At 59.3% G+C, this 13862-nt stretch overlaps 1 protein-coding gene across 1 annotated transcript in view; it reads right to left on the bottom strand.

Moving 5' to 3' along the window:
- Positions 1-978: 978 nt before the first annotated feature.
- The window catches only part of CLMN (calmin), a 33864-nt gene continuing 20980 nt past the window's right edge, over positions 979-13862 (bottom strand). The window contains exons 9-13 of the mRNA XM_006106162.3: positions 10970-12577; positions 7722-7918; positions 3919-3979; positions 3268-3338; positions 979-1224 (exon numbers count right to left, since the gene is read on the bottom strand). Of these exons, the coding sequence (XP_006106224.1) occupies positions 1056-1224; positions 3268-3338; positions 3919-3979; positions 7722-7918; positions 10970-12577 (2106 nt within the window). The 3' untranslated portion in view covers positions 979-1055. The remainder of the gene's footprint in view (positions 1225-3267; positions 3339-3918; positions 3980-7721; positions 7919-10969; positions 12578-13862) is intronic.

Here is a 13862-nt window from a genome sequence, read left to right as displayed (position 1 = left end):
AGAGGGAGCCCAGCTGGAGGGTGGGAGGGCGGCTGGGTGCCCTCTCCTCTCCCAAACCGCCTGCCTTTTCGGGAAACCGTTGCGAAGGACCACAAAGGATGCCCGAGCCGAGACCGCACGCCCAGGCAGGAGCGCCAGGCTGTCTGGGCAGGACCTGCTGGACCACGTCCATCTGCACCATCAGCCGGAGCTGGTTCCTGGCCCAGCCTCTTCTGTAGTCGTCCTTCGGCATCTGCAGTGCCAGGTGGGGCCTTGGGGGTTAGCACAGACTCCCCAGGAGCCCCCCACGGAAGCCAGGGGGCTGCCCGGGCAAAGTGGGAGGGGTCCCAGGCCCGCCCCGCGTCAGCCAGACTATCATCTAGACTGCCCACACTCCGCCCCAAGAATTCATTTGAAAGGAGGGTTCCGTTGGTGGAGAAGATCTGAAGATCCAGCTCTACCCCAAACCAATCAACGCAGAAGTGAATTAAAACGCACCCCTCCCGCTCAAAACACACACCGCGGGCGAAACAGCGCCAGCGCCCCGCAGCTCACGCACAGCGGTCGCTTCCCTGTTTGGATTCTGCTTTTCCCAGATGCCTTCCTGGGGTTGGCAGCTGTGTGTCCCCCTCGGACGTCCCCCCAACCGCCAGACCACACAGGTGCACGGACACCAGGTCCCTTTGCTCCAAGGCCCCCTCGGCCCAGTGGAGGCTCTGCCTGGGGCCTCCACCCCCTTTCTCACCAGGAGGGGAGAGGAACCCGAGGCCACCCAGGACCTTAGGACCGCGTGTGGGACGGGCTGAGCCCGGGCGATGGCTAGATGCTGACAAAGCAAGGCACGCGGCACGGAGCCCACGGGGGGCCGCACCCCCGCGTGCCGAGGACGCGGCCTGAGAGAACGCACGCTCAGGACGCACAGGAGGAAAAGGAATCGTGAAGAAAAAAAAGCGAGGCGTCCACGTTTGCTGGGAGACCCTCAGCTGTGTGCAGAGGTGCCCTGTCCAGGGCCCGGATACAGTGAGAGAGAAGGCACTCCCGCCGGCCGGTCCGGTCTCTTTATTGCGTGGACGCGCTCAGAGTCTGTTGACGTCGAGCTGGGGGAAGAGCAGCAGGCAGTACACCAGCAGCCAGAGGAACAGGATGAAGTACATCATGTCCGGCTGCTGGACGAACTGCGTCAGGGAGTCGCTGCGCGGGCTCTGGCTCTCCCGCAGCGAGGCTTCGCCCGAGTGGTTGGCCTTCCTGCAGGAGGGAGACACGGCTGTTACAAGTGGGACCCGGGGTGAGCGGACCCCACCGGCTCCCATGCTCCAACCTCGCTGCCCAACTGGAGAGCTGCAGGCAGCCCAGGGAGGCGCCCACGAGCCCCCGCAGTGCACACATAGACCCAAGGAGAGCGCTAGGGGCCAGGCGTCCACAGCACGAAGAGGGAGGAGCTGTGAGCCCATTGCTCAGATGGGCAGACTGAGACTCACTGGGTGACGGGGCTTGCCCAGGCCACACGATGACTGTGATAGAGCTGGGCTCTGGCCCAGGTCTCACTCCCTGGCCGGGACACCTTCCTGGCCACCTCAGTGGCCTGAACACCGTTAGACACGGGCAGTTCTGTTATTAGGGACAGAGGGGACTTCCTGGGTCATCTAAAGGGAGAGAGCATTCCCTGATGTCAGATCATTTGAAAACAGCGATCAGAAACAAATGCCAAAACCCAAAAACTACCACCAAGTTTAGTTTGGGGCTTTTAAAATAATTAATGACTAGATTTGGTTTTGGTCAGATTAGTCTTTCTTTTTTTTTTTTTCCCGCAGAAGGCAGCATTAAAGTGACCTTTAGCTTTTGCCTGGTGGATAAAGCCCAGAAGTTCCAAATTTTCCCCATCTGGTTGGAAGGGGTGCTGGGAGCCTCTGCCTGAATCTCACTGGCACGTTTTGGGGCTTGTGATGGAAGTTCTGGGAGGGAACCCTACTTCATCGACTGTCTCCCGCAGTGACAGGCCAGGCTAGGCCTCGGCCTAGGAACCCAGCGATTCACATGCAGAAAACCGACAATGGACAGAGTTGCTTTCTCTTTCTCAAAACTGTTTTTAGAGAAAATTTAAACTATATTCTTTATTGCAAAGGTAATAAATGTTCAAAATCATGGAAAACTGCCCGGCTGGTGTGGCTCAGTGGTTGAGCAGCGACCTGTGAACCGGAAGTCACAGGTGGATTCCCGCTCAGGGCATGTGCCCGGGCTGCGGGCTCGATCCCCAGGAGGAGGCGTGCAGGAGGCTGCCGATCAACGATTCTCTCTCATCACTGATGTTTCTCTCCCTCTCCCTTCCTCTCTGAAGTCAGTAAAAATTTATTTTTAAAAAACAATGTGGAAAACCGACTGCACGTCTCCACCTTGCCGGTTCCATTTTCCGAGTGACCCCCTCATAAAAGCTCAGTGCCGTTTCCCCAGGAGGGTGTCGAGCCTGACGGAAAATGTGAATTCATCTCTCCGTGTTACGGCAGGAGAGGGAACAGGTCTGGCCTCTAGTGAGGCGCCACAGAGGCGGGATTCCGGGCATCACACTCCTGGGGGCGGGGAGTATTCAGGCAGGGGTTTTCCATTCCAACCATGTAAGCCCTTCCAAGCCCATTCAAATCCGTGGCAAATATTAAAAAAAGATCGACAAAATGAAGCGAGTCAGCGGCTCGCCCAGGCACCAGGAGCGGCCCGGCTTGATGTTAGAGGTTTCCTGGCTCCCTAGGCCCTAAGTGGGCAGCGGACAGCGATGCGGCAGCTTAGCCTAGTTCTCCACGGTAAGAGATACTTTCATGGACATCCTGGCATGTTTGCACTCCCTCTTCATGTCTGCTCTGATGCCATAAAACTGTAAAATCAGCTCAGTGAGCCTCTGAGTATTGTACCTGCAGTGGCGACAGAATGAACAGGGCTGTCAGGCGCGTGGCATTCCCAGTATCGCACCCCTGCCTCTCCCGCCCGGCTCTCCCTGGGACCCCGGCGCACGCTGCCCGGGCTGCTCGCAGGCAGGTGCCTGACCCACACCTGTCTCCACACGGAGGGCGCTTTCTGCTCGTTAATATCACTCTTCCCTCCCACTCTTCGTCCGTCCCCATTCATTCCCTCGGAACCGTTAAGCTCTGTGGCATTATCTCAGACTCCGTTTTGTTATCGACAAAGCCTCGCGGGGGGAATAGCCACCCTGTCCCCACCTTTTGCAGACGGTTGGCTGCACAATTAAAATAGAAAGAGGTTTTTTGGAAACCCCACCACCCTTGGAGGAAAGCCACCAACCTGGTTAACATTCGGTTCCTTCTGTCATCCAGATCGGCTGCATTCCTCAACTGAACATAGCTAGAATGATCCTACAGTGAAATTCATAAACAAAACCCCCGCAACCCAATTAGTACAGATGAAATCTCTGAAACAGAAAATAAAATGATTTTAAACATACAAAGCCGAGCACGCCCCGCTTCTCTCAATATTGTAAACATCTAGTTCCTGAGGCCAAGGGCTAACCCACGTTCCACCTTAGTCCACCCTCTCCCCCGCCCACCCCGGACCGGGGCCCCATCCCCCGAGTCAGGGCTGTGGACCACGGTGCTTTGGGTCCCAGCGCAAGCAGAGCTACGTCGTTGCAAGCGCCAAGAACCCTCCTCTCCCGCTGCACCTGCCACTGAACTTCTCTTTCTGGGTGTGGTGGGGGCGGGGGCATTGGGTGCATTTTCTTATATAACAAAGAGACCTTTGGGCTTTAAAATCATCACTTTATTTACATCCCCTATGGCCCAAACTGGACGTCCGACTGGACTGTGCTTAACAACAAGATTTCAGTGTGCTTGCCTTCTATCCAAAAGTCTAGTTGTTGCATGCTGGGGAGGAGGAAGGATGGAAAGGAAGTGATTAGCAGTGGCGCTCAGAAGAAGAAGAAAGTCGCATACTAACCGATTCCAAAGACCTGTTAGTATGTCGTCGAATGTAAATGCTGGAGTCGCTGTGGCTAGTCCTGAAAAATAAACACACGTTTTGAATTGGTGCCACCGACAGCTCCGCGTGGCTCAGCGGGGCTCCCCCACCTCCCGAAGCTTCTGCATTCGCATGAGGCAAACCACGACTTCAGACCCAGCGAGGGAGGGGAGACCTTCTACCCAGGACGTCCCCGCGGGCCGGAGAGGGCTACAGACACCAGGATGGATGTGAGAGACACAGTGAGCCAGCGCTGCACACAGAAAGCAAAGCACGTGTTCTCGAAAGTCACAGGATTTCGCAGCAGAAAGGGCCCTCTTTTCCCAGCGGCCAGATGTCTGGGGCCTGCCCGACGCCCTCTGCAGGTCCACCCAAGGGTTGGAAGAGCGGAGGTCAGACCTGGGCCAGGACCTGGTACCCGCACCCTCCCAGTGCTGCGTCCCCGGCACCGCCTGCCCTCAGCTCGGCCAACCCTTGGCTGACGCCCGCTTCTCATGCGCGAGGAGGCTGATTTCCTGGTCGTGGCTTTGAGGCTGATGTGGAATAGATCTCTGACCGTCTACGGTCAGTTTTCCTCGTCTCTAAAATGGATCAGCTCCTCCCCCGCCCTGCACTGCACACAGCTGGGAGGGTAACAGGTCAGAGTGGCCCCTCTGGCTGCTCAGCAGGAAAACCAGATGCTGGGTGTCGACGTGCCGGCACAGTCACCTCAGCTTCCTCCTGGGAGACCAGCTGTGTGGCACCCTGGGGTCCGGAAACAAGGCATCGGATGCAGAGCTGACCCTGAAGGCATTCCCAGCGAAGCCCCGGTTCGCCCGCCCCCTGCAGCTCTGCCAACGTCAGCCAGCCCTGCCTGCGCACCGGGCACGTTTCAGGGACTGCTTGGTGGGGGCGCCCGGCCAGGCCTCGGGGAAACCTCCGCCTTGTCCTTCACCCAAAGCCTGTGCTGGTTTGTGCTGGTGTCACGGCACCAGAACGAAACAACCACACGCGCCCACAAAGAAAAGAGCCCCCGTGCCGTGTCCTTGAGAGCGGGCGCAGCGCTAGGGCCCGGGTGCAGGCACTCTCTCCCGGATTTGTGATGTTTTCTAGCAAAAAGCGCATCCCCCCAGGGAGGGGCCTCCCGCTCTGCCCACCCCGTTCCGCTCCCAGATGCTTTCTTCGAGGTGGGCTGTGTCACAGTGCCATCCCCAGGAGACTAAGGTCTGCTCCCTGAACGTGGTTCTCTGAGCACGCACAGCACCCCGGGGCCTACGGGCGCCAGGCACTGGGCCAGGTGCCGAGGCCCCGGCCCCCCGGGGAGCCAGCCACTGCCTATAAGCACACGTTCCTTCCTTTATTTGTCCACCCACAGAACTCCTCCTGAATGCCAGCTGCAGCCAGGCTGTGCTGAGGGTGCGGGCAATGCTGGTGCGCCCTCCCCGCCCCCAGGGCGCTGGCTGACCTCCAGCGGGGAGCCCCGGTAAACATGCTCTTCCACAAGTGATTAGAGAAGCCCTGCTCTGACAAGAGCAGGGGCCGTGAGAACATAGAAAGGCGGGTCAAAGACCGCCTGGAGGAATCCAAGAAGGCTGCCTGGAGGAAGTGGAAGTGACGCTGGGTTGGACCCAAGGGAGCAGCACGGCAGGAGACGGGCAGGGGACAGAGGGTCCTCAAAGGTGAAGGCACTTGGATGAGGGGGTGGGCATTCAAAGACCTCAGCTAACACCAGGTGCCTGGAGCGCGGGGAGAAGGGGACAGGGTGCCTGAGGTGGACGGAGACGAAGCTGGGAGGCAGGTCACGAGGGTCCAGCAGGCTGGGGACCCCGGGCCTTTCTGCCTCGACCAATAGGAAGCCACAGGGTGGTGACTGAGCCAAGAGGCAGTCGGAAAAGCATCCTGGGAAGAGAGAGGCCCAGAGCTCAGTCCCATTCAGTCGCCTGGGGCCAGGTCCTGACTTTAAACTCAGCACCATCCACACTGCAGGGAGCAGGTGAGCTGGCCGGGCCCAGGAGGGCCCCGCGGTCCTCAGTCACAGCCAGGAGCCCACCCCGCACATGCCCCGCCGCTCCTTTCCCCATGCCCACTCTCCTCCTGCCCCTCACGTGCCACATGTGTACTGAGCGCCCGCGTGCCAGCCGCCTGCCCGGCTGTTTCCTTCACCTGCGATGCCTTCCCTTCTCTCCCTCTCCCAGGTCCAAATCCCGCAGAATCCTCAGCGCTCACCGTGAATGACAGGCCAGCCCCCACGCCACCCTGACCCTCCATCTGCCTCTGAGGCCTAAACCGTGAATCCCCACCTGCCTCTTGACACCTGAGGCGTCCCCTCCAGGCCTAGTCCTAGGAGACCGGAAGGAGCTGTTCTCTCTCCAGCTAGGAGGCCCTGGAGGACAGAGCTGAGCCTGCACCCGCGGTGACTGACCTCCTCGGAAGTCCCCAAGCCTCGTGGACACCATCACAGGTGGCTGCCCACACATCACTGAGAACTAACTTGCTCAGGGGAGAAGCTGAGCGGCCTGACAAGTGACCCTCGGCCCCTCCCCAGGCTGTGATCAAGTAGGTGACAGCCGGGCCGTGTGCCTACAGTGTCAGCAGCACATACAGCAGGCCCAGCTCCACACTAAGACATAGGTGTCCGCTGGACAGTCACGAAAGGGGTGGGGAGAGGGACTCTGGAGTCAGGGCCAAAGGTGGTGGCAGTCTCCCATTGTGCGCCCCCCCCCCCCCCCGAAGCAGGGCAGAGGGGAGGCGGGAGCCCGAGCATCTGCCAGCCACTTCTCGGCTCTCCCGTCTGGGCTTCTCACCACCCCACATGCAAACCTCAACAGCTTCCCTTTGCAGCCAGGATGGCTCCCCCTGCAAGGCAACGAGGGCCAGGAAAGCACGCGGTGGTGCAGTCCCACAGGCCTGAGTCCGAGACCCAGCTCCGTGGCGGCCTAGGCTGAGGGCTGCTGCGAGCCTCCTTGTCCGCCATCATGAGGCACAATCCTAGCCCCCGCCTCTGGGGGTGCCGGGGGAGTTAAAGAGGAAACGCATGGGCGATGCCTGACATCAAGGGCAAACAGAGACCCCGTGACAGGAGTGATAATGGGGAGAGGCCAGGGTCCCCTGAAAGTCAGCAGTTCAATGCTTTCCCGGGGACAAATCCAGCCCACCTGGTGGCCCGGGAGTGACAGAGTAGATGCGCGCTACACACCTCGTGCCGATCAGTTCAAGTTCATGATCCTCCCTGACATAAAGGAACCATCCTGAGCTCTTAGAACCAAACTCCTGGGTGAAGCCATAGTGTTAAAGTCCAAATTCCATGTGACAGCTGTGAAGGGTCCCCTCCGGCCTCAGGCGGCTCAGCCCTCCCGAGTCTGGAGGACGCTGATCGTCAGCTACGGCCCATTTCTAACTGCGCAACCTGCGGTCACTTGCGGGCCGGGCTGGCCATTGCTCGGCACACCCCACACCTCCCCTCGGCCCAGCCACGTCTCTGCTCACTGCTCTTCCCCCACGGGACCCGGAGGAGGCGGGGGCAGGCTCCCGTCTTCCCGCTGTGCTGCTCGTCAGCAGGCCTGGTGACGGTGAGGGCCGGCGGGGACCTGGGTGGAGAGCTGGGGAGTCGGTTTCTGATTATGGCAGACGGCCACCTGGCCAGACGAACTCGGTACGAATCAGAAGAACCTTCTTACAAAGTTTCCTTTGCGGCCAGTCCCACCCCACGACCCCGTCACGTCAGAAACTAACAATGTGCTGGGTTCAAAGAGACCCTCTCTCTCTCGCTGGGTCTCTCGGGTGAGGAGACGGCGACACAGTACCTGGAAGGGACTCTGTGGAAGCCAGGGTCTTCGTCCAGGTCGTCGGAGGACCGCACAGCCCCGGGGGTGAGCAATACTGAACTCTCTACGTCGTCCACGTGCTTCTTTTTTTCCTTTTTCTTGCTGCTGACCGATTCTTCCATCACTTTTTCTTCTAAAGGGTTTCTTAAGTTTTCCGAGTTTGGGGATTCCTGGGACTTAAGGACAAGGCAACCAAATATAAGTCAGCATTTCATGCTGAGATACCGAGTGGGTGACACCATCCCGCACCTGGATCCAAGGCCCGGAGGGGGCCTCCCTCTCACTCTGCCTCTCCCACGGATTCCCTCCAGTACAGCCTGCGGGGAAGGGGGGCCATCCGAACTCCTGTCCCCAGTGCAGAGTTCAAATGCTCCCGACAGGTGCGGTGAAATGGCAGGAGGTCTAGAGTCCGCAGACTCTAGTTTAAAACCCTGACCAAGTCAGCTCTCTGACCTGGAGTGACTGACTTTATCTCTCTGACCCTCAGTTTCCTTGTCTGTCAAATCCTATATAATAAAGAGGTAATATGCAAATTGACCCTCACACCCACACAAGATGGCTGCCTACGACCAGGCCGGCAAGGGGTTAGTGGGGGATGACCAAACGACTGGACAAACAGGCTGTGTGGGGCAACCAGGCTGGCGGGGGTGCCGTGAGGGGTGACCAGGCTGGCAGAGGGGGCAGTTGGGGGTGACCAGGCCAGCAGGGGGGGCAGTTAGGGGCGACCAAGCTGGCAGGGGGGTTCAGTTGGGGGTAACCAGGCCAGCAGAGGGGGGCAGTAAGAGGCTACCAGGCTGGCAGAGGAAGGGGCAGCTGGGGGCGACCAGGCCAGCGGTGTGTGTGTGTGTGTGTGTGCAGGAGTGCAGTTGGGGGCGATTAGGCTGGCAGGGGGGGCAGTGAGAGGCAACCAGGCCAGCAGAGGGGGCAGTTAGGGGCGACCAAGCTGGCAGGGGGATACAGTTGGGGGCGACCAGGCCAGCAGAGGGGGGCAGTAAGAGGCTACCAGGCTGCCAGGGGGAGGGGCAGTGGGGGGCAACCAGGCCAGCAGAGGGGGCAGTTAGGGGCGATCAGGCTGGCACATACAGGCAGCGAGGGACGATCAGGCCGACGGCGGTGGGGCAGTTAGGGTCAACCAGGCAGGCAGGCAGGTGAGTGATTAGGAGCCAGTGGTCCAGAATTGTGAGAGGGATGTCCCCGGGGGTCGGGCCTAAACCGGCAGTGGGACATCCCCCGAGGGGTCCCGGATTGGAGAGGATGCAGGCTGGGCTGAAGGGACCACCCCCCCCCCCTCCCCGTACACAAATTTCGTGCACCGGGCCTCTAGTGGGTATAATAATGACCAACCTCTTCCCACAACAGGATTGTGCTTCCTATAAAGGATGCCCCTCGCAACGGGCAATGGTTGGACCCGTCACACAACCATCAGCCACTTAAACAGAGAAGCGACCCCTGGAAGCCAGGGGGCCCAAGGGTGCAGGGTCGCCCGAGTTTGGAGAAGTGCACACACAGACACACGTACAGCTGGTGGGAGGACCCTTCCCCGTGCCCTCGGCCGGAGGTGGATTATAGGGCACCTCTTGCACTTACTGGATAAGGCACGTTCTTTGAGCCGTGTCTACAGCCAACGCTCTGAAACCCGTTGGCAATGCTCGCGAGTGAAACCAAGAAGCGTGGGAATGGTGGGAGCAGTGTCTCGAGAATTCCTTCGGGGCCGGAGGAACCTGCTCCACAGGAGGTGGACTAAGGACTGAGCTGCCGGCCTGCGCAGCCACAGAACAATGCTCTGTGCAGAGAGTAAACCGCCCTCGGCAACTGAAGCTCCAGCCCCTCCTCCGTCATCAGTGGTACTTTTTCTGAGAGGTGAAACGAGGAGACACCTTTTTTTTTTTAAAGACTAGAAGAACCTGCCATTTTCTGGTCTCTTTTGAAGGCGTATTTTCCTTTTTTCAAGGAGGGCCAGGTATCAGAGAGATGCTCCCTCCTGTGCTGTCCTGGCTGCCCAGAGGCAAGGCTCTAGACCTCCCCTGCCACTCCGAGCTGCACCCCCTCCCTCGGCGGACCCACAGGGATCAAGGCCAGGGCTACACTCGGGGCCAACAACAAGGTGGGCTGGAGCGCAGTGGGCACTGCTCGGTGGACAGGTGAGAGCCAGAGGGAGCAGATCAGGGCCGAGAGGGCAGGCCCGGCTCAGTATCAGCGTCCAGTCTAGGTTCTGGTTCCATTCCCAGCCCCACCCCAAATCACCCGGCCACTGGCTGGGCACACGAGCAGGTGTGCAGCCTACTTTCGGCAATGACCGCAAGGAAAGCGGAGGAGATTGAAGCACCTCATCTGCGTTTCCATAGGCCACGTTCAGCCAGCCGGGGGCAGGGGGAGGGGGACTGAGCCCCTAATTTGCCATTTCAAGTATCACAGAGGGGCAGAGGGGCAACACAGGCTTTCTTCCCACCAACACTCGGTCCCCTGTCTTTTGTCCTAAGAGAGATTTTTGGCCCATAACCACCCAGAGAATAGCCCCATTTGCTGTCACGGCCCCCCAGTCTGAGGACCCCAAGACCTGAGCTCACTGAGGGACATTTCTAACCCCTGAATCTTGGGGTTTCTGGCAGGAAGAGCCCTCTGGGACAGGGCTGGCCTCCCATAAGCCCGCAGGCAGCAGGTAGGGTGGGTGAAGGACCGGGGTCAGGTCCCTTCATGTGGGGGCAAATGGGGAGATGGCAGTGGGCCCCTGGGGACCCATCCAGCCCTCTTCTCCATCCCAAGATGGACAGAGTGCCCCTCACTCCCAGGGCAATAGGAGCTCCCACCGCGCTCCTGGGAGCTGCGCACCCCTGTCCAGAGCTGGCAGATCGATAAACATAAGTGACCACGCTGGCCTAAACGCCGAGTGCCTCATAAGGCTGCTCGGACCCCCTCCTCCTTCGGCCTCCCAGCGGCAAGCCGGCTAATTCCTCCACCCCTCCACTGCGTGAGCCAGAGCATCGTCATCTATCTTGGGGTTCAGTGCACCCTACCTTCACCTTTCACCCCGAACTACCATGCAAAACACACCTTCGTCTCCCGACTGCAGGCCATCAGGGGGTCTCCAGAGCCCAAACCTGAATCACAAACGCGCACCTCTCCTGGGAGACCATCCAGCCGGCGAGACTGGCGGGGCCCCGGGAGGGAGGCTGTGCCGGGGCAGGAGCTGAGCTCTGGAGGCGGAACTCCTGGGGGGCAGCCCCTACCTGCTGGCTCTCCCCAGGGGCGCGGGCTGTGGCCTCCCTCTGCTGGTGGTCCTCTGGGGCCAGGGTGGGGGGAGGGCCCGAGGCTGGCTTGGCCCCCTGTGCCCCCTGGTCCCGGTCGGGCTCCTGGGTGGGGGGCTGGGGGCGGTCCTCGCCCAGGCCCCGGAAGCTGCCGCTGCTCTCGGAGGCCTCGGGCTCGTCCTCGTCCTCCCTTTGCTCCAGGTCAGACAGGTAGTCCTCCGGGTCTTCAAAGTCCGCGTCTTCGGCTTTAAAATCCTCCTGGCCTTCCGCGTACGCCTCCAGGACGGCGGCCAGGGGCACCTCGTAGTGCGGGTAGTAGAAGAGGTCGTGCGGGATGACCGAGACCTTGGAGAGGGGCGGGGAGCGCTTGAAGTCCAGGCCCTCCTCGCTGTGGCTGCCCAGGGTCTCCAGGCTGACTTGGCTGCTGGGCGGGTTGGAGGGCAAGTCCCCCTCAAACGCCGGGGGGTCCTCGGCCTCCGCCTCCTCCTCCCCGCGCGGGGGCCGCGGGGACTTGCGCTTCGCCTTTTCATACACCTCTGGCTTCCTGCCCCCCGGCTCCTCCTCTGGGGCCACCACACGGCTGTGGTCTTCGTGTCCAGGCTTCCCCGGGGGCTCGTCCGCACCTTCCATCCTGGGGGCGGATGTGCTTCTCCCGTTCCCCAGGTTCTCGGCCTGCGCCTCCGCAGCCCCGGCCTCCGCGGGCCCGTCCTCCGCAGGCGGGGGGTCCTCGCCGAAAGCCTGGCTGGTGGAGGCAAAATCGACGAGGTCACTGTTAAATTTAGAGGCTTTCAGGGGTATGCCTTCGAAATCGTCTTCCTCGTCCATCGCCTCTGCGGTCTGCGGCTTCACCTTGAGCTCCGAGGAATCGGCCATCACGGTCTCCTCTCCGAGGCGCGCCCGGGGGCAGCTCTCCTCGCCGGGGCTGGCCGGCCGCTCCGAGGCCCTGTTCCGGGGGGCAGAGCCCTGGGGAGTCTGAGAAGGGCCGGTCTGACTGTCCGCCAGGCAGACATCGTCCAGGGCCTGGTCTGGGGCTGCCTCTGGGGCGTCGTGCCTCGGCCTTTCCTCGGCGACCTCCGGGCCGTGCCCATCCTGCTTCCACAAGTCCTTGGTCCCCCGATGGCCGCCTTCGAAGCCGCAGTCTTGGCTGTGGACGGGGTCCTTGCTGCAGGAGGCGTCCTTGTAGACGTCCGCCTCAAAGTGCACCGTTTTCTTGCCCGGCAGGGAGCTGGACCTCTGGTTGTCCTTTCTGGATAAGATGGAAGATTCTGGAGGCGCCTCGCTGAGGCTGCAGGTCCTGCCGGAGGCCCCGAGGGTGTCCCAGTCCGTGCCCTGCGGTGTGACCTCGGCGGGGCTGTTTGCCGGTGTGGGGCCAGGAGCGCCACCCGGGCGGGAGTCCTTCCCGCGCGCGGGCTTGTCACAGACAAAGACCTTGGAGGGGGGCGGATGGCTGGTGTCGTGGTTGACGGTGTAGGCCCGCTCCCCGTCGTCAGTCACATAGAAGACGGTGCTCTCCTGCTCCGAGGGCGTTTCTTTAATGCGGACGAAGGTGGACTCAATAGGGGCGTCTTTATCGGGATCCACAAAATCCTCCTGCGGAGAAACACAGGGCAACAGGACGTCAGCAGCGCCTTGAAGTACAACGTATCCCCCTCTCAAACGGCAAAGCCCAGAGCCGGAAGGTGGCTTCGGAGCGAACGCTCAGTGTTGTAACTAACGTGTAGATGGTTGCCAAGGACTACCGTTTCTGCCAAAGTATTTCACAAAGACTGCATTTCCCAGCTCTGGATACAAAGAAATCTCAATGCACTAAACTGTAAGTAGGATGAGCCCTTCTAAGTGAGCAAAGATTTTCAGCTTCTTTTTTCCAATATATTTTTATTGATTTCAGGGAGAGGGAGAGAGAGATAGATCAATGATTCTCTCTCATCATTGATGTGAGAGAATCACTGATCAGCTGCCTCCTGCACACCCCCCACTGGGGATTGAACCCACAACCCCTGCATTGCCCTGACCGGGAATCGAACCGTGACCTCCTGTTCCAAGGTTGACGTTCAACCTCTGAGCCACACAGGACAGGTGACTGTCAGCTTCGGTGGCCACTGCCTAGTCTGGGGACGGACAGGAGGAGCACTGACCCACCTGAGATAAGGAAAGATCAGCCCACCCTTCACTGATTGTGTGGGCAGGTATGAATCTAAAAGGACCCCAAATGCAAAACCAAATCTCCTGACAGTATGATAAGTCTCCCACACGGGGACATTTGCTGAGTAAGAAACAGCTGTGGGCAGGGCTGCAAAGCAGAGAGAGACCTTGGGGTATTGCCGTGGTTGGCACCCGGTGCACTGGTGGAATCGGTGTGTTGACCTCATCGTAAAATGATGAGAAACCAGAAAGCCAAAATTAAATAAAACTGCACCATATCCCTTATTGAGTCCTGGGAAGGCCAAAACGATTAGTTCCTCACTGTAAATTCTTGTTTAGGGAAGGACTACATTCTTGGGGGGTGGGGGAGAGGGAGGGAATGTTCATTTATACACTAGGTCTGACATAAAAGAAACAGTGTTAAGATACCAAGAAGCAGGGGAATGAGACCCATAATAAAGAGAAACAACCATCATTAGAAGTAGACCCATATATGAGCCAGGGTTAGAACTAGCAGATAAAGATGCTGAAATAACTATTTAACCTATGCTACAAGAAATACACAGGCAGTTCTTTGGGCTGAAGAGAAATGATCATAGAGGGAAGCCAGGATCTGAAGGAGGGAATGAAAAGTGCCTGAAATAGTAAATATAGGGTCAATATAAAAAAACTAAAAAGTTTTCTTAAAAAGCTTCCTAACTATTTAAAGCAAAAATGTGACAAAGTATTGGGA

The sequence above is a fragment of the Myotis lucifugus genome, unplaced genomic scaffold, assembly GCF_000147115.1.
Source record: "Myotis lucifugus unplaced genomic scaffold, Myoluc2.0 scaffold_776, whole genome shotgun sequence".
In the NCBI taxonomy this organism is placed as follows: Eukaryota; Metazoa; Chordata; class Mammalia; order Chiroptera; family Vespertilionidae; genus Myotis; species Myotis lucifugus.
The sequence above is the reverse complement of the archived record's forward strand: the minus strand, read 5'-3'. Positions and strand labels throughout refer to the sequence as shown.